Source organism: Archocentrus centrarchus, chromosome 18 (assembly GCF_007364275.1).
Source record: "Archocentrus centrarchus isolate MPI-CPG fArcCen1 chromosome 18, fArcCen1, whole genome shotgun sequence".
Classification (NCBI taxonomy): Eukaryota; Metazoa; Chordata; class Actinopteri; order Cichliformes; family Cichlidae; genus Archocentrus; species Archocentrus centrarchus.
In genome coordinates, this window is record NC_044363.1 from 16,470,159 (window position 1) to 16,497,057 (window position 26,899).

At 40.8% G+C, this 26,899-nt stretch overlaps 1 protein-coding gene across 1 annotated transcript in view; it reads right to left on the bottom strand.

The window, feature by feature from the left end:
• Positions 1 to 7,427: 7,427 nt before the first annotated feature.
• Positions 7,428 to 26,899, bottom strand: part of arhgef40 (Rho guanine nucleotide exchange factor (GEF) 40) — a 53,534-nt gene continuing 34,062 nt past the window's right edge. The window contains exons 19-27 of the mRNA XM_030754015.1: positions 26,362 to 26,611; positions 25,978 to 26,067; positions 23,472 to 23,678; positions 20,726 to 20,905; positions 20,372 to 20,552; positions 18,884 to 18,994; positions 16,195 to 16,304; positions 11,856 to 11,899; positions 7,428 to 11,645 (exon numbers count right to left, since the gene is read on the bottom strand). Of these exons, the coding sequence (XP_030609875.1) occupies positions 11,873 to 11,899; positions 16,195 to 16,304; positions 18,884 to 18,994; positions 20,372 to 20,552; positions 20,726 to 20,905; positions 23,472 to 23,678; positions 25,978 to 26,067; positions 26,362 to 26,611 (1,156 nt within the window). The 3' untranslated portion in view covers positions 7,428 to 11,645; positions 11,856 to 11,872. The remainder of the gene's footprint in view (positions 11,646 to 11,855; positions 11,900 to 16,194; positions 16,305 to 18,883; positions 18,995 to 20,371; positions 20,553 to 20,725; positions 20,906 to 23,471; positions 23,679 to 25,977; positions 26,068 to 26,361; positions 26,612 to 26,899) is intronic.

Consider the following 26,899-nt stretch of genomic DNA (forward strand, 5'->3'; position numbering starts at 1 on the left):
TGGAGTCATGTCTAAAGAACTTCAGATTCCAGGATCATCAGTTCAAACAAGTGTATGTAAGTACAAGTTATTCAAATGTGTCACTACTTTGCCATGGTCTGGAAGAAGATCCAAACTGTCACCCTCAGATGAGGAAAAAATTGGTTAGGAAGTTTGAGCCAAGAACCACCAAGGCCCAAGACAGCCATGAACTGGAAACTGCTAGAACACCAGTGACAAAGTCCGTACTGAAATGAGTTTCACATCACCAGGACTGAGAGGGTGCCCACCAAGAACGAATCCAAAATTGACACTTTCAAGCTTAACTGAAAATTGCAGCTGCCCACATGAACATAGACATGGACAGTAAAACAACAGCTAGCTGAATATTTGACCACTCTTCTTGGCAATGTTGGCAAAGTTAATTTAAATTGGCTGGTTTTCTGGCACAGACCCAGCCTTTAAACATAGTCCACAAGTTTTCCATAGTGTTCAGGTCGAGGCTTAGGGAAGGCCATTTGAGAAGCTTAATGTTAGCCTGCTTTATCATTCCAAATCCAGTTTTGATGTGTGTTTGGGATCATTATCCTGTTGGTTAAGTTTCAACCATCAAGCTGTTGCTTTGAGTTGAAGTTGAAGAATTTGGAGGTAGTCCTCCTTCGTCATTATTCCATGCAGTTTGTGCAGTGTACCAGTACCACCGGCAGCAAATCAGCCCCAGAGCATGATACTACCTACTACCATGCTCGACAGCTGGTACAGTGTACTTAATTTGAAAGCCTCACCTTTACTCCTCCAAACATACCTTTTTTCATTGAGGCCAAAAAGCTCAATCTTTGTCTCGTTGTCAAACTTTTCTCCTGAAGGCATTTGGCTTGTCCATGTGGGCAGCTGCAAATTTCAGTTGAGCTTGAAGGTGTCAATATCAGAGCAGGGGATTCTTTCTTGGTCAGCAATCTCTCAGTTGATGGTGATATAAAACTCACTTCACTGCGGCCAGTGACATTCCACCAGTTTCCAGTTCATGGCAGTCTTGAGCTTTGGTGGTTCCTGGATTGTTACTGAACATCTTAAATAATTTTCTCTAATATGAGGGTGGAAGTTTGGGTCTTCTTTCAGATCTAAGTGCAAATGACCCAAATGATGACAAATAACTCTTACTTATGCACAGTTCATTGAAGTGATGATCTTGAAATTAGCAATTGTGTAGAAATGACTCCAAGACACCTTGGAGGTAAAAGACATTGTAGAACCTTCAGCACCATTTATTAAAAGATTTAAATGTGTTGATGTATACATTTGAGCCTGTGTGCATAATTTTAACCCTGTGTGGATTAGAGAAAATCCAGAATAAATTCAAACTTGTACAACCAATTCTTGTTTTTTAAAGTCATTAAAAATGTATGGTAAATGGACTGATTTTTACATAGTGCTTTTCTACTCAACTTGAGCACTCCAAGTGCTTTAGACAACATGCCTCATTCACCCATTTACACTCACATAAGCACTTTTTAACTTCTAAGTGCTTTCTATCTAACATTTACACTCTGATGAACACATCAGGGGCACCTCAGAGTTCAGTATCTCGCCCAAGGATACTTTGGCATGCAAACTGAAGCAGCCAGGGATCGAACCACCAACCTTCCAAATGGTAGACAACTTGCTCTACCTCTTGAGCCACAGTCACCCCCCCGTGCAATCATTCCACTCTGGAAAAAGAACAGCTCAAAGAAACCATCAGAAGCCTAAAATTACTGTGACATTCATGCTGCTGATTCAAGATGAGTGAATGTATGTTAACGTCTGACCACGACTGTATGTACTTCTTAAAGTCTGTTACTAGCTTCCAAAAATTGATGTATTGCACATTTTCTTCCACACGATGAAGAGTATTTATATTAGGTTATTAAGTGTAGGATTGTGTTACATAAATAAGTGCTTTAATTGGAAAAAATAAGGCTCTGAAGGCGTCAGTAAAGAGCAGTAACTGCTGTCATCTGTGACGGTCTTTAGGGAACATTGGCATTGACATTGAGCTTATGGTAGCCACATTACCAATGAATAACTGAAGACAAAGAAGTGATAAAACACAACAAAAGAGCCTTAGTCACTCAACAAAAGAGGCTTATTTATTTATTATTTAACTGAGGTTTTATTCAATTCAACCTACAACACTGACCTTTATGACTTTATAGTGGTGTAGGCTCAGCACTGGGAGACACAGACAACCATTTAGTGAGCTCTTTAAGGCTTCATTTCCATAATGATGAAAAGGTAATTGTTTGGATCCCTTTAAAAACATTTAAAGAAGCAGTAGCACTATGCACAGTTTTTCATTCTATCCATCAGAATCAGAGCTGATAATCTTCTGATATCCAGTGATATAGAGCAAGCAGGTTTTGTTCAAGCTTCACTTAAACCCAGAGTCCTCAAAGTGCAGCAGGCCGCTGGTGGCCTCTGTTAACAATCCATGCAGCCCTCGAAAGAATGCCCTTCTATACATTTCATTCATCCAGTGCTGCTGCATTATGTCACGCTGCAAAGTAGTAGCACTGAATGTGACCAAGCAAGCGTTTCTCTTTAGGTTTTAACTTTTCTCTTTCTTACACCTTCAAATACAGCCAGGTTACTAAATAGAAGCCAACACTAAATGTTTGCACGCACTTATCAAAAGTTTGAGAACCCCTGATTTAAAGCACGGCACTGGGATTCTACAGAGACTGAAATCTCAGTGCCATGCTTTAAATCATCAGGTGGCAAAGATGTATCTGTTGTATGTGTATCACTTAAACATATTTAGGTGATACACGTACAACAGATACACCTTTTCCACCTGAAGAATTTAAGTCTAGGGATTATTTATTCATTATGCTGAAACATAAATATAAAAATACCAGTTAAAGATTATTTGAAGCTCATTATCTGCTCAACATAAACGTGTCTCCAGCTTCACAGGATGCCACAGTCGCTGTGTGTTTTGACTGGAGGTTTCCGGTTTAAACATCACACTGTAAGCTGCATTTGGTTTCCAATCTTGTGATGTCACCAAATCCTGTTTGTGTTGAACTGAAGCAAAGAGAAACTTTTCCCCTTCAGCAGATAAATGTGTCAAACTGTGCACAAAGCTCTACATCATTCCACACAGTCAAACATCAAAGTGAAATAACAAAAAAGCGAGACATCATTTGGAATCGAGGGGACTTTAAAAGTAAGGCTGTTTCTTTGTGGGTTTATCACAAATGACCACTTTTAAATTAGTTGCAGTCTCTGGATTCTGTGCTTTAAAAAAAATCTATTCATTACACTCTCAGCCAGTATATGGGATGGAAAGTGTGCTGTATACCATGAGCTACACAGCCGTTTCAACTTTCAGTGAAAGTAAGAGGAAGGTATTTGACGGGTCTTGATTTAGGTCAGATACGTTCAGGAGATCCTTGCCCTCAGCTTCATCTGCTCCGGCTGGATCTGCATTTTAAGCTCTTGAAAGCTGACTTAAACGTGGACTTTGTTTTTTCCTGCAATATGCTCTCATGTTCAGTTCTCCGAGCAAGCTGTGCCGTGTCTAAGAGAGCGTACAGTTAAAGGGCAAATGACAACAACAACAAAAACATAAACCAGAGTCAAATCTACTGTATGTGGGCCAGGGTGCATGTGGAGTGGTAAAGCCCACGCGGCTCTTCCACGAGCTTTCAAAGAGAGCTACAGAGTGAAATATAAAAACCTATCACAAAAACAAAAAGCTAGTTTGGGAAGCATCCGTCTTTACATTTTAGGTGCTTTTATTTTTCTTCTTTTCAACAAAGGTGCTGCAGCATTAAAAAAAAAAAAAAAGCATTTAGATGTAACCTCTGTTTCCACTTTCTGCACGACATGCAGAAGAAATCCTAAGTGTGGATGTTTCTCAGCTACAGTCCTTGGTTTTAACATTTTAAATGTGTTGTGCTCTGAAGGTAAATGTTGGCTGGGAAATTCAAATGTCTTTGCTGACGCAGAACATATCTCCTGGATCAGCCATTGTAAGCCCGCTATTGTGTATCTGAGAGTGACTGACTAAAGTCTGTGGCATATGTGCAGTGCATGCTTGCCTCAGTGTGTGCTCATAGTAAATCACTGTGTGTACACGAGTGTGTGCGTGTGCACGTTTTGCACGTCAGCAGGTTATATATGTGTATACAAGTGCATATAAGCTCTGTCTGCTGATGTTCCTGCAACTGTACTCTGTGCATGTTGGCCTTGTGTGTGTATTTATGTGTCTGTGTGTGCGCGTCTCCCCCTTTCTCTGTCTGTCTGTGTTTGTGTGTATGCACTCGGTACATATGTGTATGTGTTTGCGGCTGCCACAATGGCATCATCACCCGCCCCTGACGCTTTGATTGTTTTCTCCGCCGCAGCAGAAATGCACCAATTAATATGCAGAGAGTGAGTGAGACAGAGATGCACACACACACACACACATACACACACACACACACATACAAAAACAAAACAAAACAACAACAACAAAAAAAAAGAAACAGCCGTAAGGGAGGGAGACGACGAGGGAGGTGCTATGGAAAGAGTTGGGGGGGGGGGGCAGAAAGGATGGCACAGAGAGAGGTAAAGAATAGGGGAGATGAAATGAAAGATGAGCAAAGTATGTGTGTGTGAGAGAGAGAGGGAAAGAGGGGGGGAGAGAGAGCAAAAGGAGGAGAGAGATGGAGTGAGATAAGGTGGTGAGGGTGGAGGGGATGGGGGGGCGAGTAGATGGCGAGGATGAAATCTGATAGATGTTTGAGTAAAAAACAAAACAAGGAAAGAAAGGAAAAAGAGTGAGGGATGAGGCTGAGGTGAGGAGGAGGAGGAGGAGGGGGATCAATATGTACATATTCAGTGAGATATGTTGGCAAATCAATTGAAAGGAGGGGAGAAGGAATTGATCTGGAGGCTGGTGGAGGAGAGAGGTGGGAGAAGGGGGAGGGGGGTCACAGGGAAGAAGGGAGGGGGGGGGGAAAGGAGGTGATGGAGGAGGAGTGCAGAGGTGGAGTGATATGTGGCTACGGCTGCTGTCCTTTTTGTCGCAGTGTCAGGGTATTGATACTGTAATACCCCCCCCACACACACACACACACACACACACACACCATCACCCCCCATCACAATGCTGCCGTGACAACGTCTGTCGCGGCGACGCCTACTGGCACAATGCAGCCACAATACTGAGGGCACTGAAGCATCTCACACACACACACACACACTCAGAGAGCAGAGCAGGCCACAGAGAAAGAAAAAAAAAGGGAGGGAGGGAATAAAAAGAAAAAAGAAGGGGGATATAAGGAGGCAAAGGAGGAGATTAAGAGGGAGGGAGGAAGATGGATGGATAAAAAAGGAGAGAGAAAAGGATGGAGATGGAGAAGAGAGAGGGAGGGAGGGGTAGGGCATGTGGATTGATGGAGAGACAGGAGCAAGGGAGGGACGGAAGGAGTGAAGGAGGGAGGTGGAGGAGAGATATGGTGGGATAATATTACATGTGTAAAATGCCGGAGGGTGTGTGCCCATAGAAACATGTTTAATGGCTTTTATGATTGCAGGGAAGGTTGTGTGAGGTGTGTGTTTTTTTTTCCTTTTTTTGGCAGAGTGATGTATGCAGCGTATGTGTGCAAACAAAGTGTTTTGTGACAAATATATGACGATACCCCCGTATTTATAGACAGTTTACTGCATACCTGTGTCTAGACAGCGTGTGTAAATACAATGCACAAAAGCCCACACATGTTTAGGTGGTGTTGTCTTGTGATTTTAAGACATTTTGTATTCATTTTAACAAATATTTATGTCATTTTTTTACTTATTGTCGCCGCGCTGTGAAGACCCCTTACATCCTAAATGTCACCTTTTCATGAGCACACTTTTTTTTCCTCGTCATCTGGTGGGTTTTAAGATGTGTTGCTTAACTTCAGAAATAGGCGCACACACGTTTAAAAAACACTGGAAAAAACTGAAGATTTGTGCTTTTTTTTTTTTGGTTCGGACAAAAGCAACATGTTGTCATGTTCATTACTGTGACGTTTTGTCAATTTTTACATGGGTTGAAGAACAGTGTGTGTGTGTGTGTGTGTGTGTGTGTGTGGAGGGGGAATGGTGGAATTTCATGCAACAACCTAACAATTAAATAGGCCATTAAACCTGAAATCAGTCCTCAGGTTTCTGTTTGAAAGTTTCCTCCTCAGTACTTTAAATCACTGGTGTCAAACACAAAAAGAAATGTATATATATATATATATATATATACATACACAAACTGCTTGCTCTGACCTCCCTTTACCAAAATGTCTGCGCTGGCATATTACTGTATCTCCCCCCAACATGCACTCTCATTTACAAAAGAAACGCTTGGCTGGCTGCCTATAAGTCAGTTTATCCGCGTGAGATGACCAACGTCCTTTTTTTTCTCCTTTCTTTTTTCCCCTCACACTATCTCATACAGTGTGTGTGTGTGTGTGAGTGTGTGTGTATGATCTGTAGTCCCCCCCACCCTCCATCACCCTCTCCCCTCCTCCCTCCCTCACCCTAACCCTTCTTAATATGATGTAAAAAGCTAATCGCATGCAAATGTCTGTTGTCCCGGTAACCGGGCCTGAAAAATCCCTTTGATGTTTCCCCCGACTCATTCTCTTCACGTTCTCTTTGTTCGCCACAGTCTCGCTGCTTTGTCAACATCCCCCCTTTTTACCCCGCTCACTCTCTCTCCTTCATCCTTTCTGCAGCTCTCTCGGCCCTCACTCTTAGTTCTCTACATTAGGAAAAAAAAAAAGAAAAAGTTCTAACTCTACTTTGTGTCTCCCTCTTTCTATAAGCCCCCCTCTCTATTCTTCCTCTTTTTTTTTTCCCCCTGCCTGCTTTCCACACTCGTGCTCCTGCTCTCCCCTTGACTGTGCCTCTCTGTCTGTCTGCCCCTTCGCCCTCGCTCATTTCCCATCATTCCCACCTACTGTCTCCTGTCCTTCTCCTCTGTCGATCCCTTTCTCTCTCTCTCAGTTCTGCCCCTTCCTGTCGTTCCCACCCCCCCCACCCCCGCTTCTCCTTTACCCAGCCTTTATCTCTCATTCCTCTCTCCATGTCCCTCGCATGCACAGATGGACACACACTCATGCTCTCAAACTGCCCTGCCTCCTTTAGAGAATTTGATCCCTGGAACTATTTGATATGGCGCTGCACTGTAGTTATCTAATCATTCTGGGTTTTGTGAGGCAGCAGCACAGCTGGCTTTCAGAGGAGACCCCACACTCATTACAGCAAGTTTGGGGTTACAAGGTTACAGGCCTCATTTTGAGGTTAGACCTGCAACAGGGTTCAAGCACAACCACCCACCCCGCTCCTCAAATCCTTTCTGTGAGGCTTGGAACTTTAATCCAGTTTTATTTCAACACAGTAAAGTTAAAAGTAACCAAAAAAAAAAAAAAAAACTCAAGTAAGCATAACATGCATGTCAAACATTCCACGTTGCTTCCAAAAATGTAAACATCAGGCAAAGTGTTCCATACAAAAAGAAAAAGAGAAAAGTTTCTATACATTAATACTGACATACAAAAGTGAGAGATTCTGCATATGACAATTTATGCTGCAGCAGGAATGAAAGATGGTGTTCATTACATTGCTTCCAATATAATGCAATGTACCAAACAGCTAAAGGCTATGAAGTGTACAGACTTCTCCGAGCCAACAAATTACATATTGATTCAGAAACAGCTCAATAGCCATTTGCAATTTTTGAATTTGGATGCAGATATGAAACGTGCTAAATCTGATAACAGTAACAAACCGCTGCTGCTGCTGCTGCTGCTGTCTGCAGACATGAGCTTGACCTCCCGCTGCTGCCGGTTTTCGATACCTGCCGGTTTCATATTGTACCTTAAGCACAGTATTGTTTGATACACATGCTAACCAGTCAAACCACTGAATGCATGCTTGTTGGTTTTACTGCCCTGCATACTTGCTGCCATAAAACATGAACAACACTGTGAAATCCTGAAACCTTTTCGGGGCCGCACCATAAGATAAAATGTTGAGTTCTGCATATCTTGTACATCTTTTTTGGATGTTTCCTTATAATTCATTTCATGTTCAGAGAGTGAGAACACAAGTCAGCACTGTGACAGCATTTCTGTTCATGGGCCCTCTAGCAACAAGTCACCACAGAGCAGTACAGGAAGTGGAAGTTAGTTTTATCTCTCGTTCTGTTAGTTTTGAGGTTTGATATCTTAGAGGGAAAATGTGGGATTGTAGAGAAGAAACTTAATGCTGCAAATTAGATAAGATGATTAACTTGATTTCTCAAGCATGTATGTTAAATACCAGGGATCTGCAAAACTGGTTGACTATATGTTGCTGTGCCAGAAATACTAGTTGGTTAAACGTATTATTCTTATTTTATCAATGTTAAACAGTAGTTACTGGTTCAAAGATGTTACGACGCAACTGGCCACTACCTGGGACTGCAGCTCGGATGGATGGCTGCATCCCTCTATGCACAACTTCTGTGAAGTTGGAAAGTAAAACCATAGTTCTGTAATGCTTTGATGTTTAAAAAAAAAGAATAAATAAATAAAAATAATAAAATACCACCCAATGTGAGGTTTATGCCACAGCTGCCCTAACCAGTCCATCAGTAATCAAAATTAGTATTTTTTTTTTTTTGTGAAATATAATTATTGTTGTTATCCATTTTCAAATTTACTGTTTTACAGAAAAAGCACAAAAATAGAATAACACTTTTTTTTTAAGGTGCTAAATTATAGTCATTTACTTGTATTTCTGAAAGGAAAAATGAATTTTAGTGGTGGCTGGATGTTATGCTTGCTTAATTTCTGACTTCTCAGAGAAGTCCAGTGTGCCTTCTCAAATTTAGGGATAAAAATGTGAATTCAGTTTGTTATTTGCCTCCTAAATAACAATATATTTTCTACTTTTAAACACATTTTTGACAGATTCCTAAAGTATTTGTTTAACCAATGTTAAGTGATGTTTAACCATATTCGCCACCAGGGTGTGGATGCCAGCCTGGAAGAAACCAAGGCTACTGCTGATAGCACTGCAGGAATTAGCCAGACTCTGTAAACTAATCTGACATTGTGTGTTTTTTTTTTAAAAGTTTATACACAGAGTAACTCTCCACACATTTCAGAGACATTTAAAACATGATCTGATTAATGCTGAACATGATTAGTGGTTTCCAATAGCTCCTAGAGTACACACAAAACATTTTTTTAGCCAATATATTTCTCTTGTTTAAACAACTAGTAAATTAGTCACCACAAACATCCTTATTGAATACAAAGCTATAACTAGCAGCAGGTAGCTGACCTTAGCCCAAGGACTGAAAACAAAGGGAAACAGTAAGCCACCATATTAATGCAATATTACTTGTTCCTTTGTTTTATCAAAACATCTGACACCTGAAGCCTACCTTTAGCAATAGTTGCACCTGCAGACAAAGCTATGCTCGCTACTTCCCTTAATTTACAGTCTTTATGCTAAGTTAAGCTAATCACCCGACAGTTGCTGTAAAGAAAAAGAACACTTTCAACCAGCTGGTTGAAAGTGAATTCTCAAAATGCTTAACTAGCAAGGCCAGCAACAAATTAACCTTAACAGTGCTATCTCAGTATTGAGATGGCTTAAATTTTTATTTTAGCTGTTACTGAGCTAACAGCAGAAAAAAAAAAACAGAAGTAAAACATGGCCAATAAAGGAAAATATTTGGTTGATGGTAGGAACATTTTGATTAATGGTGCAGTTTCATAACTTGCATTTTTGCCCCTATCAACTAACATCTTTCTACCCACATAATGACCCAAATTAGATAGAAAAGTTACTTATTAGCAGTAACCCTTGTAAAAGGTCAGGAAAAGCATTGTTGTTGCTGTTGGTATTATATTGGAACATATTTTAATACCCTTAGCAAGAAAATACAGCACGTCTTCTTTGACTTCCCAGTTTAGGAAATTCCTGCATGAATGCATGAGCACATACAATATAAAGCTTAGCTGTGCTGTCAGTGTTTTTAGGCACACTGAGTCTAGATTTTCTCCCATTTTCAGTCTTACTGTAGACAATGTACCTTTAAAATTCAGGATAAAGAAAACAGGGTCATACTATGTTCCCAGAGTTCTTTGTTCATCAGCTTCCCAGAATATAATGGGATCCCAAATGTACTTAACATGATGTGGGTTAAGCCCAAACAGAACAGGAGGGCTGACATGAGTTAAAATAATATGGAATTGCCAAATATAGGACCCTGGGAACATAAATACACTCCCAAGGAATCTCAATTTTAGCAAGATTTTCCAAACTCTAATGTTAAATTAGATTAAATTATTTCTATTAAAAGAATTAGATGTTGTTCGTATCTTCTGGCCACAAGAACAGAAGCAGTAAAACCACAAAGTAACCCAATGAACAGGCCCAACTTTCTCCATTTCATGGAGACAGCATTTCAATGAGGAAGGCCTATGCTAAATCTACAGAAATCACCATTGCACAGTCACCCATTTTATACCTTTGGCATTAAGAATATGGCATCTTATGTTAAAATGTTCTTCAGTACATTGGAGAACATTTTCAGGCACCAAAATGTTGCTGATTTAAGTTACACTGTAAAGACGACTAAATACCATTTTGCCTTTAAATCGTGGTCACTGTTAATAAAAACATGTTAGCTTAAACAAACACTATAGCAGTCATATATGATGCTGTAAATCCTTCCTGTTCTTCATCAAGGCAAAGCTTACGGCATGTGTTTCAGATGTAACCTTGCCTGTCGTTGATGCCACTGTACCAGGCTCTAAACTGGTCACAGCGAGTGTGCGGGCATGAGAATGTGAACAGTGCTCCACTGTCTTATAACAATAAGAGTGACTGCATGTGTTTGAGGGACATTGTGTGTGTGAATGTGAGCGTGTGTGTATGCTTGCACCACCCTTGCTTAATTTACATAGATGCAATCGCACCTAGGCTATGCTGCGCATTTTTACACTGGCAGGGGAGGGAAAAAAAAGCGTACAGTACTCCATTCTGCGTTATGAAAATGATAAAGAACATAATACATTCTAAATCTGCAATCCAACAGTGGATTTACGCCCTGCATATTACTTCCTGTTTATTATCAGATGCTGGAGCATGTGATGCGTACAGTCAGCCAGCCTAGGCAGTCAGTGGTTCAGACCAAGTGGTTTGGCCTAGTGGGGAGCCGTGGGGCAGACAATGGCCGCACTGTGTGGCTGAAGTGCCTTTGGTGTCAATGACTCTGCCAGCAACTGAGACTGGCAGATCCAAAATGGCGGAGCGCAGAGAGCCCCGCTGGTGCTTGTCATGATTTAAACAGGACAGTTTTGATCCTTTTTGGATGCAGATTTTCTTTGGTGGGGGGTCATATCAGAGCTGGGAGGTTTTAAAATGGAGAAAAGCAGTGCTGTGCTGCTCCGCTTAATCTGCTGGCATTTTATTTATTTTAAAGCGATGAACAGGGAAAAAGGGGAAGGGGAGAAAGCATGTGGGAGAAGTTCAAAAGGGTGGGTGGCCGAGGAGGGGGTCCCTCTTTTGTCTTCATCCTCCTCAAAGTCCAGTTTGGTTCGCCCAGAGGTGAAACAGAGATGTTTAAAAGCTTCAAAAAAAAGTCCAAGGTCCAGTTTCTGATTGAAGGGCCAGAAAGAGAAGAAGAAACGAAAAGGAACAGAAAATATTAAGAATGACACAAATCAATGTTTAAATCCTCAGACTAAAGAATGAGTAAAAAGTGAGCAATGTGGGGATGCAGCGACATGAGCAGCAGCTGTAAAGAGAGCACCAGCAGTGTGAGAAAAAAACATGAAAGGAACATGTGATAAACAGAGTGAACTTACTCTTATTGAGATGACAGTCACACAGCTGTAGAGGGAGACTGACTCTGAGGAGGAAGAAACAGTCACATTTTTACATTCTGCGCTTAAGCGTGCGTACACGCTAAAATGTGCGCGCACTCGTGCACAAGCGGCAAATCCTCCCTCTGTTGTTGAATATGTGCATATCGCTGTCTGCGTGTTTGCCCTATCTGTTTGGGCTGCGTGTGTCCGTCTGTCTGTCAATCTGTTCCCAGCGCTGTCTGTTTGCTAATCTGTCATATTCTGTTTGCTAGATAAGGAGATTGTGAAAATGTGTGTGCGCGCTTGTGTGTGTGTGTGTGTGTGCGCACACTGAGCAAATTCATTTAAACTCTACCATGGTGATGGCAGGCAGGTATTGCTGTTTGCTTATAGCTATATGCATGCACAGTGTTTTCACTTTACAAACATATAGAAATGCTTTAACTGTTGAAAAGATGCCTTTGTTAATACAAATCAGCTCAGTGTAACTGGATTACTTTTTTCACAATATCCCCACTGTTACGTATAAATGGCTGACAGTTTCATCCAAAATACATACAGTACTGTGCAAAAGTATATTTTGCTAGGAAAAAGGGAAATAAGAGCAAGTACAGTACAGCATATAAGGCAAAAACAGAGTTTGTACAATTCTAACGAGCTTGAAAGGCAAAGTTTGGTGTGACCACCTTTATCTTCAGCACAGTCTGAACTCTCTTGGCAGCTTTCATGTAATTTCTCTAGGTAGTCGTCAGGAATAGTTCTCCAGGCTTCTTGGAGGACATTCAAAGCTCTTCTTTGGATGTTGGGCTGCCTTTTGTTCAGTTCAGTTCTCTGTAAAAATGATCCCACACTGTTTCAATAATGTTGAGGTCCGGGCTCTGGGAAGGCCAATCAGTGTTCCACTGTGTGTTTTTCTATCGAGGTTTGCTTTTACTGCACTGACAGTGTATTTGGAACATTGTCAGGCAGAAAAACAAAGCTGTTGCCAATCAGATGTTTTCCAGATGGTATTGCATGGTAGGTCAAAGTCTATTTTTCTACATTCATAATTCTATGAATTTTGACAAGATCTCCAACATCATTTTCTGAAATGCAGCCCAAACCATGACAGAACCTCCACCGTGTTTTACTGATGGCTGTAGACTCCTAACTTCCTCTGTACAGACTGATGATAATTGTTCCAAAAATTTTAAATCATCACGCCATCAGACCTGTTGCCTTTGATTTTCAGTCCAGTTCTTGTGTAATGTGGCATACGTCAGCCTTTTCTTCCTGTTTCCCTTCCTTAAGAATGGATTCCTGACAGCCACCCTTCCACTGAGACCACTTCTGATGAGGCTTCAGTGAACAGTAGATGCATCTATCACAGGGGTGGGCAAAGTTTTTGGCTCTGGGGCCACATTGACTATTTGAAATTTGACAGCACCAGATGCATAATATCAAACATAAACTTAAAAAAGGCATTACAGTGTTAATACCTACATTTACTTTTAGTGGGAACAGTGTTGTTTTTTTGCCAGTGCATCGAAGTCTGGTGTTAGTTTTGTTGCAGCAATTCTCAGAATCCTCGACATCAGTCATAATTATGATATGATTTGATTTGGGCAATTCTGTACCAATCTTCAGCGGGCTGGATTAAAAAGACCAATGGGCCGGCTGTGGCCCACAGGCCGTAGTTTGCTCACCCCTGATCCATCAGATCCTGTGTCAGGTCTTTGCTGGAGTTTCTCCTGTTTCTTAAGGTCATGACTTTCAGACACTTTTCACCAGCTTGAGAAAGTTTTTTTAGGCCTCACACTTCTTCTTTTGACCTCTTCTTTTGTACAGTTTCCTCATATGCCAAGTTTTCAGCTAATAGCTCTTTGGGAATCACATTGTTGGTGCAAAAATACAATTTTATGCCTGTCAGAATGTGTTATCTTCTGTATTTTTCATAGATTCATCTAAAGAAATGGGAACAAATTATGCGTTTTTGTGACAGACTGCTAGTAACAAAGTGCCTAAAGATACTATTTAAAATGGGTTCTTTGCTAAGTCGTCTGTTATGTGTAGACAACACTGGTTCAGCCCTTGAGTTGGGTTCCTTTTAATGCTTGAATAATTCATGAGTCAGTGTTAAATGGCTTACCAAAATTAATAAATAAATCAATCAACACATTCCTCTGTAAAAGGTCAGGTACAAGGACTGGACTGAAAGACCATCAGAAAGCCTGGAGAACTATTGCTCAAAATCACTTAAAAAAAAATAAATAAAAAAAATTAAAATAAAAATTATATATACACACACACACACACACACACACACACACACACACACACACACACACACACACACACACACACACACACACACACACACACACACACACACACACACATATTAAAGCCTTTAGCAAAACATCACCATCATCTTGTTTTTCTTTTGAAACCACATGTCACAAGCAAGAGACAGATCTCAGGGACACTGCACAATCACACTGTAGTGACCAGGGTTATTATAGTTAACGAAAACGAACGAAATAACGAAAACTGAAATTGAAAAAACATTGTCGTTAACTGAAATAAATAAAAACTATAATTAAAAGGAAAAAACGATAACTAATTAAAACTGAATTGCGAGTTTACAAAACTAACTAAAACTAACTGCAATTATCGATAAGCTGACTTTCATTTACTTGTTTTTTTTTTTTTTTAAGCCTTGTGGATTGATATGAAATCATTGTTTCCGCTCTCCGAGTTTAAGCTGGGAGCGCCACAGGACAACTGTGTGAGTGCGCATGTGCGTGCGCTCACCGCGCTGGTCCGCAAAGTAATAGCTGCGGTCTGCCGAGAAAGCGGCAGAGTCCCGTATGGAGGTTCTTTGAGTACAAACACCTGCACACGACCACAAGGTAATTAACACACACAATCCAGCTACACAAGCATAAATGTGGACATGAGGTCGGCAAGTTCCGTAGGCTATGTACAGAGGCCGCAAAGACCCTGCAGGTTTAATTAGCAGCATCTAACCAAGCTAGCTCCAAAACAGAAGCAGCTTCAGGTGGTGAGAACATCAGGATGCAGCTGGATTTGAGCTTTGACTCCTTCAAAGAGTTTGTTTTTGTCAAACACCACATGTAGGCGTTATTAATCTGCTGCACTGATGCTGAAGTTTATTGTGGAGTTTATTGTAGAATTTATTGAGTTTGGGAGTTCATGTTTTTCTTTGTTTCTCCCTGTTGATGTTCATGTGTGTCCTTAATATTACACACATTTAGCATGTCTTGTGAACAGTTGGTTGTTGAATATATTTCTTTAAACTGTATCTTTTGTCAAGTTTTCATTACACAATAGTCACTTTTGCGCCTTAAATCTTGCACCTGATTAGGTATGAAAATACTAAAACTAATACTGAAACTAACTGAAACTAACTAAAACTAAGCATGAAACCAAAAATAAAAACTAATAAAAACGAGCAAAACCACTCTGAAAACTAATTAAAACTAACTGAATTAAAGAAAAAAAAGTAAAAACTAACTAAAACTAAACTATAATGTAAAATCCAAAACTATTATAACCCTGGTAGTGACTTGTCAATCACAAGTAGTCACAGCCTGGTTTATCATCTATTTTACTTGAATTTAGAACTCAAGTTAAATAAGGACGGAAACTAGCCATTTAGACCACAAACTCATCAGGAGAATGGTGACAGAGGTCATAAAACAAATGAAAGTAGGGTCATTTTCTCATGTTTCTATACAGTCAGAGTTATTTTTAAAACCAGGAGTCATCCTGCTTATGATTAGAGAGAATGCAGACCAGGCAGCCATGTTCATCTTTTAAATACAGTCTCTCACTGCACGTCATTCCCTCTACACCTCTGTACTGTCTGCAAAAGAATTTAAAATAAAAATACTTGGAAATAAAAATCTTTGAGCTGGAGTAATTTGTATGTCTTCAGCCAGCAGTAGTCCACAGATTAAAGGAAATACGCGAAAGAGAAACTGAACCATGTGGGTGTTTATGGCTAACATCTTGTTACTAATGACAAAGTCATGTTTGTAGAAGTTTAAAGGGTTGCCTTTAACCATATTTAGCACTGCAAACTAAACCCTGAGCTGTCAGAAAGGGACTTTTTGCAGCATAGCTCCCATTCCTAAAAAGGTTCTAGAAAACCTTCTGACAGTGAAAAAGAGGCTCTCTCTCATTTCCAGTGAACAGAAGACCACATTTCTCACTTCACATCTACATTAACACACTTGTGAAGTGTTGAGTAATTTCTGCAAATAAAAACCACTTTCATTCACCTTGGGGACATGTTATCTTTTGGGTGCCTTACACATGTATACTTTTAGCCCACCTGCGCGCAGCTTGTTGATCCAGAGCTTCTCCTGGGGTCCCTCCCAGACGCCGGAGAGCCCCCCTCCTTCTGACTCCCAACAGAAGAGGAGTCTGAACAACTACTGTGGACTGAAAGGAACAGAAAGAGAGAGCACCGGTGTGTGACAGAGGTATATGCCAGACACAGTTAAAGCAAGCAGATTTGCTAGTTGCAGTACAAATATTAATAATAAATTCCTGCATTTAAACAAAATATACACGCATGGAGTATTTGCCATTAACCCCATGCATGTTTACAGCTTTAAAATCTGTTATAATGCTTTCCTGAAACTAAAAATAGATGGGGAGCATGTATGTGAGAAACAAAGACAGAGGAGTCAGAGTGAGATGGCATTTTCCCCAGCCTGTTCAATGAATTTCTAGCACTGTGTTCTGTCCCAGAGGACAATTCATGCATTGAAATCCTGAACTGCTGTACTCAATGAGACACCTGGTGAGCAGTATGTGCATTACACTGGGCCATGAATGGGAAATCACTTTGGCTCTGAGACAACAACGGCTCTTGGAGACACTAACGGGCCTGGAATCTAAAGAGCTGCGCTTTAGATTATGTGTCATGATTTGAATGTTTTATATGTAAGTTTGTGTATCCACAAAAATCCAGTTTGGAATGAAATATAATTTAGTAGCATTCAGTTTGTGATGTGCATGCAGCAGCGTGCTACTGTATGAGTCTGTTGTTAATTACACTGTATGCATCCACTGTCTCTAAGCGTTTGTCCTTCATGCACTTAGAATTCTCTAAATTGAACGTTTGATAATTGAACATTGTGCCCCTTTTTGCCTTCAGAACTGCCTTAATTCAACAAGGTGCTGGAAACATTCCTCAGTCATTTTGATCCACACTGACACAATAGCATCACACAGCTGCTGCAGATTTGCTGGCTGCACATCCATGATGAGAATCTCCTGTTCCACCACATCCCTACTGGTCTACTGGATTGAGATCTGGTGACTGTGGAGGCCATTTGAGCACAGTGAACTAACTGTCATGCTTAAGAAACCAGTTTAAGATGATTTGAGCTTTGTGACATGGTTCTTTATCCTGCTGGAAGCAGCCATCAGAAGAAGATGTGAACACTGTGGTCATAAAGGGGTGAACAAGGTCAGCAACAATCCTCAGGTAAGCTGTGGTGTTTAAAAAAACGCTCACTTGGTACTAAGGGGCCCAAAGTGTGCCAAGAAAATATCCCCCACACCATTACACCACCACCACCACCATCGCTTCAACTGTTGATACAAGGCAGCATGGATCCATGTTATTTATACCAAATTCTGACCCTACCATCCGAATGTTGCAGCAGAAATCAAGAATCATCAGACCAGGCAACATTTTTCCAGTCTTCAGTATTCCAGTTTTGGTGAGTTCACTCAAATTGCAGCCTCTTGTTTCTTGTTCTTAGCTTACAGGAGTGGAACCCGATGTGGTCTTCTATTGCTGTAGCCCATCTGCTTCAAGGTTCCACATTTTGTGCATACAGAGGTGCTCTTCTGCATACCTTACTTGTATCGAGTGGTTCTTTGAGTTACTGTTGCCTTCCTATCAGCTCAAAGCAGTCTGGCCATTCTCCTCTGATTTTCACCCAGAGACCTGCGAGATATTTTTTCTTTTTTGGACCACTCTCTGTAAACCCTGGTGATAGTTGTACGGGAAAATCGCAGTAGATCAGCATTTTCAGAAATAGACCAGCCCATCTGACACAAAAATTTTCCTTGGAAAATTTTCTTCCCTGTAAGGGATCCTTGGCCTCAAAAAGTTGAGCAACCTCTTTCATATTGAGTAGTAGAAAAAAATACAATATTAAAATGTTGTCACTTCTAAGAAAGAAAAATGAATCTGGGACTTCTGCTTATAATTGAGCACCTTCACATTTTTGTTGTTCCTAGGCCTTAGTGGCATAATGAACTAGATTTTTGCCCAGCTCAATACATAATCAGGACAAATACAACAAAGACTATATGAATCTGCCATAACCGTTTCAATAATGCGCCTCTGTAAGCGCTAGGCTGCACATTTTGTTTATGTAAGTAAGACAGTTTGTGTCACTGTTGCGTGTCTTCTTTGAAAACAGTTTAAGGCAGACACAGCAGTGAAGGTTGTGATGGGATTTGATCATAGCAGAAGGAAAATGTGTTTCCACAGTTGAGCTTTTTGACTGTGCCATATATTCTCTGCAGGCATGTCACTGCTCTTCAAAATTTCTCAGTGTGAGACAAATATCAAAAATTCATAGAGAAGCCCAGGGGCACAAGATTGGAAAAAAAAAACAAAAAAAAAACATGTACCATATTATTACCTTGTCACATGGGGAGATACACCCAGGACCCGTTTTCTTTCCTATCTGTAATCTCAGGGCCACATCACTTAAAGCTCAGAAAGCAAATTCAAACAATCCAGTAATCCAATATGGTCGCATAAAACTGGGCGAATTCCTGAGGACACGGTTTGTACTGAAAAACGGTTTCAACTTTCTTTATCTGTGAGGTGAGATGTGGAACAGCGTGGCTGACACTACGCAGTGTACCCAACTCATATATAACATCCTCTGCTAGATCACATGTTCAGTTTTTAATGTTAGAGATCCTGCTGTAGCCAAGTTCAGTTTCACAACAAAGGACAGAAATCAAAATACATTACATAAACTTACTTCTGTCAGTCAGACTGTAGATGGAGTCCAGCTCTGAGACTGGAGTTCCTGTTGCATCCAGCAGAAGCTTACTGGAAACTCCCATACAGAGGGACTCCTTCAAACACAACTCTGGGAGGGCAAAGGCGGAAAAGTAATTTAATATTTACCTCATCTAAGGCAAATTTATAGAAAATCATCAGTTTTATTTTACAGCATTAAATAGGTGCAGCTCAGAATATTGTGTTTATGAAAACAATGCCATTTGAACAGCAGGTAACCACACCTAAAAGTGTACCAGTCCTTCCTTTAAGGAAGATGTAGAGCAACGTATTCAGGTTGAAACTATAATCTAAGCCGATGGCAGGAAGCAATGCTGAGATTGAAGGCTTGATGGGTAAAGGGAGACACATAACAGCCGACACTTCCCTGTTTTTTCGGAAAATCAAGGAACAAACTGGGCCGGCGGGGATATTTTTACATGCTCTCTATGAAAACTCCTCCCTTCAGATACACCATGTTGCCAAAAGTATCTGCTCGTCTGTCTTCACGCACATATGAAACATCCCCTTCTTAATCCATGGGGTTTAACGTGATGTCGGCCAACCTTTTGCAGCTGTAAAAACTACAACTCTTCTGGGAAGGCTTTCCACAAGATTTAAGAGTGTGTTTATGAGAATTTTCTGACCATTCTTCCAGAAGTGCATTTGTGAGGCCTGGCTCACAGTCTCTGCTCTAATTCCTCCCGATGGTGTTCTAGATGTTAGATGCTGTTCTGGATTCTCATCTGGGATGAGTCGTCGGTGCGCTCTTGGAGTAATTTTGGCAGGTCGGCCACTCCTGGGAAGGTTCACCACTGTTCCAGGTTTTCTCCATGTGTGGTTAATGGCTCTCACTGTGGTTCACTGGAGTCCCAAAGCCTTAGAAATGGCTTTGTAACAATTTCCAGACTGATAGATGTCACTGACTTTTATCAGCTGTTTCTTTAGATCGTGGCATGATGTGTTGCTTTTGAGGTCTTTTAGCCTGCTTCACTTTGTCAGACAGGTTCTATTTAAGTGATGTCTTGATCCAACAGGTCTGGCAGTAATCAGGCCTGGGTGCAGCTTGCCAAAAAATGCAGTTAATCACAGTAAATTCATTATTTAACAAGGGGGTGATGACTTTTTCATACAGGGCCAAGTAGAATTGGAAAACTTTTTTCCCTTAATAGATCATTTAAAAACTGTATTTTGTATTTATTTAGGTTATCTTTGTCTAACATTAAAAGAAATATTAGTTTGATGATTTGAAACATGTAAGTGTGACAAATGTATATTTTATTCCTGCTATGGAGGCGACACTATACACTATGCAACTCAAATGTGGGCCGTTCTTGCCAAAGATTCACATTAAAGTGAAAATTAGCACAATTTCCCTTTATTAGCTCAAACTCCAAAAAGTTTTATGTGAATAGTAAGTTGTTTAAGGAATACTGAGTTGATCCTCAGCAGTTAAGGTCATTTGTACCTGTGTTGTTGATGGCATGTGTCCACAGCAGATGGGCAATGTCATGAGTCCAGGTCTCTCGGTCTTCCCTGTCACGTGCTTGCAGGGTGATGCAGTCTCTGGTCCTCGGAGCCTGTCGGACCCACACCTCAAACTTCACTCCCTCTTCACCGACACTCTGAGTCAGACCCATCTCACTTGTCTGAATGAAGAAGCGTAAAAGAGCCAAAAAACTTTGGAAGTGTAAGTGCCTCAACTTTACTTGGTTTTCAACAGAATCAATACAGAAAGCAGATTTTACAGATAACTCTGCAAACACAAAGCGCTTGAGATGGTGAAAAAAATAAATTGTGCGCGTGCGTGTCAGCTGTGCACCTTGATGCTGTGTTTGTAACTGTAGGCGGTGCGTCCCGGGCTGGGACTCTTCTGTTTGGTGAAGATTACGACGTGCTGATAAAGGAAAACGTTCCTCACGCCCGCCCGCTTCCTCCGAGTTCCACTGCACACCGTCAGCTCGCCCTGCCGCACCAGCTCGCCACGCTCCGTCACATGGATCTGAAATCAACACAAACACATTAGGACACACTTATCTTGGCCTTCGGCCCAGGACCAACCATTGGCAAAAGATACCATCTTAATTTTTATCTTAAGAGGAAATTTAGACCTGAACTTTAAAATCCTCTTTTCTTTGGCAGCTTCCAGTCCTGTTTCAGTTGGTTCATTAATTTTCTCAAAACACATGGTTAAAAAAATAAAGATCACGGGATCTAAGAGCCCATAAAACAATATGCTTTTTTTGAGCAACAGTAACAAGTGAAATATTCTCAGACTTTCTTTTTTTTTCAGATTTAATTTTTTTTTGTTGCTTGCTGAAAGGAGAAACACACGGTTGATTCTGCTCTTCTGTAGCACAAAAACGAAGAGTTACAAATTAAACGGTCCTCACATTACAAAGTCTGAAACCCTCCCTCCTGCACCTACTCTAATTTTCTGTTTGGAGTTGCAAGACATTTTGACTACAAAGACTGAAAAGCTTTATTCTCTATTCAACAGAAAGGGACAAAGGAGCATTATTATTACTGTGCCTTGCATGGTGACATATTCTTCACATGGATGCTTCTTTCTGTTGGCTCTTTACTCTAATTGGCCAGCTGAATCACATCTTTTGAAAAAAAAAAAAGTGACTTTATTGTTCATGTCAATTACAGGGTTGCGACTTTGAGATGCTGTTAGAAGCCAAAGGCACACAGACGCTCATAATAGCCAAAAAAAAAAAAAAAAAATTACGTAATTCTCAGCACTACATGTTCAAAAACACAAAAGAGCAGCAAACAAGGCAACAAGTAAACGATTTCTCAGCTGTAACCACAGGAACAATAAATTTAAAAGGTCGGAAATTTTACAAGCAGCCGCTGACATACAGTAGATTCTTATTTTTAAACCTCTAGAAATGAGTGGGTCATGATAGAAGTGATGCTTCACACACACTTTATGAACACCCACATCTACACCCACCCAAACACACACACACACCTGCACTTACAATCGTTTTTACTTGGAGAGCTGTTGCAGCGCAATTTTGAAGTAGCTCAATGGGAGTGTTTGTGCTGCCATAATCTTTCCCCTCGCTCAAAAGGGGGAAAGATGAGAGGTGTGTGTGTGTGTGTGTGTGTGTGTGTGTGTGTGTGTGTGTGTGTGTGTGTGTGTGTGTGTGTGTGTGTGTGTGTGTGTGTGCGTGCGCATGTGCACATGCCCGTGTGTGTGTGGGAGTCAAACATTTGTCACGACTACCTCTAAATGATACTGCTGTGTCAGAGTACAGTGGTGAAGGGCACGAGGATGTTGGTGTTTTCTGGCTTCCTGATAAATCTTAGAGTTGCTTTTCTAAATGTTTATTCCCAGTGGTCTGTCTGGGAGAACATGATCTTTCCTCCCACTTACTGTCCTTATGTTGCCACTTTCCACCACTTGTGCTCTCTCAGGAGAAGCAAGAAAAATTACTGTTTTAACTTCAGATTGTGATAGTTCAGGGTGGTCGCACAGTCAGTCTCAGCCCGCATTGAGACCAGAAGGTAACCGCTGATCTTAGCGCCAAAGCACATCAGCTGATGGCTCAGCCAATAACCTTCTAGGCCTACTAGACCCCGACCCATACAGGAGTTTTAAGGCTAACAATGCCGATATTGGCTCACTTAAAAATACAACATTCCAATATTTTTTCTTTCATACACTAATCCAAAAGATATTTGTGTTATGTGCAGTTATTTATTCACTCATTTATGTTCTGCCTGACTCTGCTGGTTGGTGTTCCAAATATGAAAGTTGCCTCTGCCCATGCATGATCAAAACTCATAACACGTTTGAAGGGTGTTTCTCCCATCTCTTCTTTACTTTACTTTTGAATTTTCATTTATCGGCCGTTATGGACCGATACCAATATCTAATATTGGCCTGAAGAAAAACATGGTCAGCTATGCTGCCTAATATTAACAAATCCCACATACAATGCAATGTTTGTTGCTGCTGCCTCAGCAAGCTGCAACCCACCTCTACCCCAATTCCTCCTTCTCATGCTGCATTTGACTTCATCAGCGTCATGTCTCTTGTAACTGATGCATACTCTGTTCTGTACCTGATATGCTGCTGCTGCTGCTGCTCCCACACCTTATGATCTCTGTGTATAGAGATGGAAGGGATGAGAGGTCCCAGAGCAGAGCCATAACACCAAATATAACTAACTGGAGATCTTCGATTAGCTCAAGTTTACATCCTTTTTCTTTCTATAAATAAATGCTGCAGACTGTAGTTTTTTTTTCTTTTATGAACAAACCTCTTAACATCTTGTAGTAGTAAGAAAATGCAAATGAGCTTCTATTTATGTATCGCCATGATTCTTTTAACGTGCTTTTTAAACACGGCTAATGCAAACTGTTTCTAGTGTTTGTGGAAAATGAATACATTTCTTTTTTGTATAAAATGAGGTAAAAGATGAATAAGTAAAAACATTTTCATCACTTCCTCTGGCCTGACCTCCTCAACAAGATTTTAGTTTCTTTCCCTCTAAGAAAAGAAAGTGGGACTTGACGGTTGCACAGTCACAAACTGGGACACGCATTCTCACCGGACATCCAACGATGAGGTCACTGGCCCTGAGGTCCTCGCCGTGCCGCTGGGCGTGTCTCAGGATGGAGAGGGCCGAGTCAGAGGCGGGATTTATGCCCCCCAGTTCCTCTAGGGCCTCACAGTACTGCTCCAGCCTCTGAATGGGAGCCTGAAGACAGTGAGGAAAGGCCAGAGGGGAGAGGGGGGAGGCTTGGGGAAGTTTGGACTGCGTGGGGAGGGAGAAGGAAAAATAAAAAGGTAATGTTACAAAATCTGCTGGTGTTTCCCCATCATGCTCAGCAAAATAACAACCTCCATATAAGGGAAGTACCCACAGTAATTTATCATATAAATGTACTATAGGGTATGTTCAGTGTTGGGCCGTGTGGTTCAACTATCACCTGAATATGATTACAGATTACAGTAAAATCACAATAAAAATTGCACAAAAATACAACGAGAAGTTGTGTTTTCACGCATGCACAGCACTTGCTAGACATCACGCATGGATGTCATGCGTCCTGCCTCCTGCCCACTCTACCCACGCTGCACCCTCGCCTCAACTAAACAGAGTATTTTCTGAGTACATCTAAAGTGGGTTGTTTCCTGTTGTGTCCTTCATGTTAGAAAGCTCCACTTCAGACAATGTTCTGACCTAATTCTCCTGACATGGTCATATCCATCATTCAGTAGACAGACAGGCGAAAAACTAGAGAATGACCTGGAGCGTCAAACCACTTTTTTACTTCGCGTACTGAAAATCAACAGAGGGTTTTTTTTTTATTCTGACATTGCAACAGGATTTCATTTTTAGAACACGTGGAATTTCCCACACAAAAATGAATAATCGGCTTTTCAGTGAGAAGCACCTTTTATTTGTCTTTTTCCAAAACCAATCAGATAAAGCACGATATCAGAGATCAGCCTGTGTCTTATGCCTCAAATTCTAAATATATATATATATATATATATATATGCACCTATAAACCAAATAAAATAAAGTATAAAAACAAAAATAACCAAAAATAAAAACAAAGTAGCTCATCCGGCTTGTAATGTCACACTAAGCTCGAGGGCAGTTTGGGTGAAGACCCATTAGGTGATCACTGAGTGCAAGTTGCCATGGCTTTTTATAAAAATGTATTTTGTGAAGATTTGCATTCTTCTACACAACTAGAACGACAGTCAGGGAGCTTGGCACCTTCAAAGGTCTAGAGATGGATATTGATACAATTTTCTTGATATCGCCACAATTTTTAATTCTGGTTTTATGTCCAACTCTTAATTGATTCCCTGAATGCTTCCTAAACTGATTTCTGGTTGGAAAAAAATAATAAATAAAGCTCATAGAAGTTTTCAGCTCCAGTGCCACTTTTATTATCTAGACTTTTACAAACTATTTTATTATCTCCAATATGTACCTGACATAATAAAGCTGAGCTGATATGTTCAGAGGCACGAGGGTCTGATGGATTGTTGTAACCAGTTCTCAACTGGAATCAGTTTTTGATTCTCATCCCTTACAAAGGTACATGCCCTATCCTGCTGTTTTAAAGGAAATGATCAGGACCTACATCAAAAATCTATGAGCTCTTGCCCATGCTCAATCTGTCCACCACATTTCATGAAATCTGGCATCAGCTCTCAAACATGCTACATCAGGCTAAGTTGCCTGTGGTTTTAGAAGCTCCAAGTCATATTTGATGCTTCAGCATGTTTTTTCCGCTTGATTTTCATCCGCTGATCACAGAATCTGTGAAGAAGGAGCTACTTGTGCCATAACCCCAACCATAATCACCACTGTTCACAAAATGATCACCATCATCCTTCAGCTTGAACACCAATTTAATGCCTTTTGCCATCATGATAACCATAAACCGATCTGCAGCCACGGTCCCTGTTATCAAGCTGCTTCAAACCTACTGCTCAATGTGACCTGAGCACATGCTGCCTCCTGGTGGTGACTCATTGGAAGTGCTCCCTTTTTGAAACTGCTCGACTTGAGCGTCGCCTCAGAGGTTTTAAGCACTTTGATCTCCTTGTATAAAGTCCTCATAATGATCTCACGATGCTGTCGATGTATTAGTTTTTGTTAATTGTAGCTTGGGAGCTCAAATGACTTTCTCTATAATCCGCCTTTAATTGGCTTTTCTAGTGTGCATTAAACTTGTAATTAACTTTACTGTATACGGCTCGTTTATAATTGCCGCCACTGACAAATAAAGCAGCTTTAATTGGCTCAAGCCTGTGATGTGCTCAAAAATTACTCATAATAATGTTCTCACACTGTGTAACAAATTTTCTAAAAAAAGAAAATAACCAAATAAAAAATTTATGATCCTAACACTCATATTAGAATCAGGACTCATTAGTAAAAGTACAGTTTCTCTCTTTGAAATTATGCTTAGTGGAATGAACTGGTTAAACTACAGTAAAGGACTGCAACCCTCTCAGGAAAAATCTCTGCAGAAACAAAACCAGTCAGTGATTTTCAATCAGACAACACACGGCACAATGAATCCTACCTTAAAAAAGTCAGCGGCTTGTGTGACCGGTGGAGAATCCAGATCTGGTTTGGTCCTAATGTATTGGGAATACTGCAGAAACTGGTCCCGCTGTTGGATGACAGGCAGAGAGAAATGAAAGAGCACAGAGGGAGTTAAAGTTGGCTCATCAATCACAAAGTGAGTGATTTAAAGCAAATTTCAAAGCAAATTATATAAACTAATCTGTCACATTCTTTTAGATAGAGGGACAGAATTTGACTTCAGTCACAAAAGGCCTTAAAGTTACACTGGATCTCTCAAACAGGAAAAAACAAACAAACAAAAGGAGGCCAAATGGCTATGATGATGACTACATGGAAATGATTTTTCTTTACCACCTTCACCTGGCATTTTTGAACTTACAAATTTGCTGAAGCAGTCCTGTTGCAACAAGCTTTGCACAAGAGCGCCCTCCATGGCAGGGAGTAGGTTCTGTGAGTGAAAGGTGGTGAGGCTGGCCCAGCTGGGAAAGAGCAAGTCTGCCTTCCCTTTGATGGAAGCTGGAGTGTCTGACAGCTCCAGTAAGGGGAGGTATGTCTCCTCTACGCCCTTTAGCACAGTCACGTACTGCCTCTCCGAACTCAGCATCCTACACCAAAGCAGGTACAGCTTACTGTAGTGGGGGTGGGGGGTGGGGGGCAAAGCATGGGAGAGGGAGGAAAGAAGCAAATAGACAGAAGATGCATGAGTATATTTGTAAAAGAAGAAACAAACATGGAAGGAGGTGGACAAGTGGGAGGTGAGAGGAAGTAAGACAGAAGATAGCAATGGATTGAGATCAAAGGCCTAGTAATGAAAAAATATCTAAGATTGCATCCCGACTGATAAAATCAATGTAAAAGAGGCTTCAGTTGTACTTAAATTATCCTTAAAACTATGTATCACTTTCTCTCTCATCTCA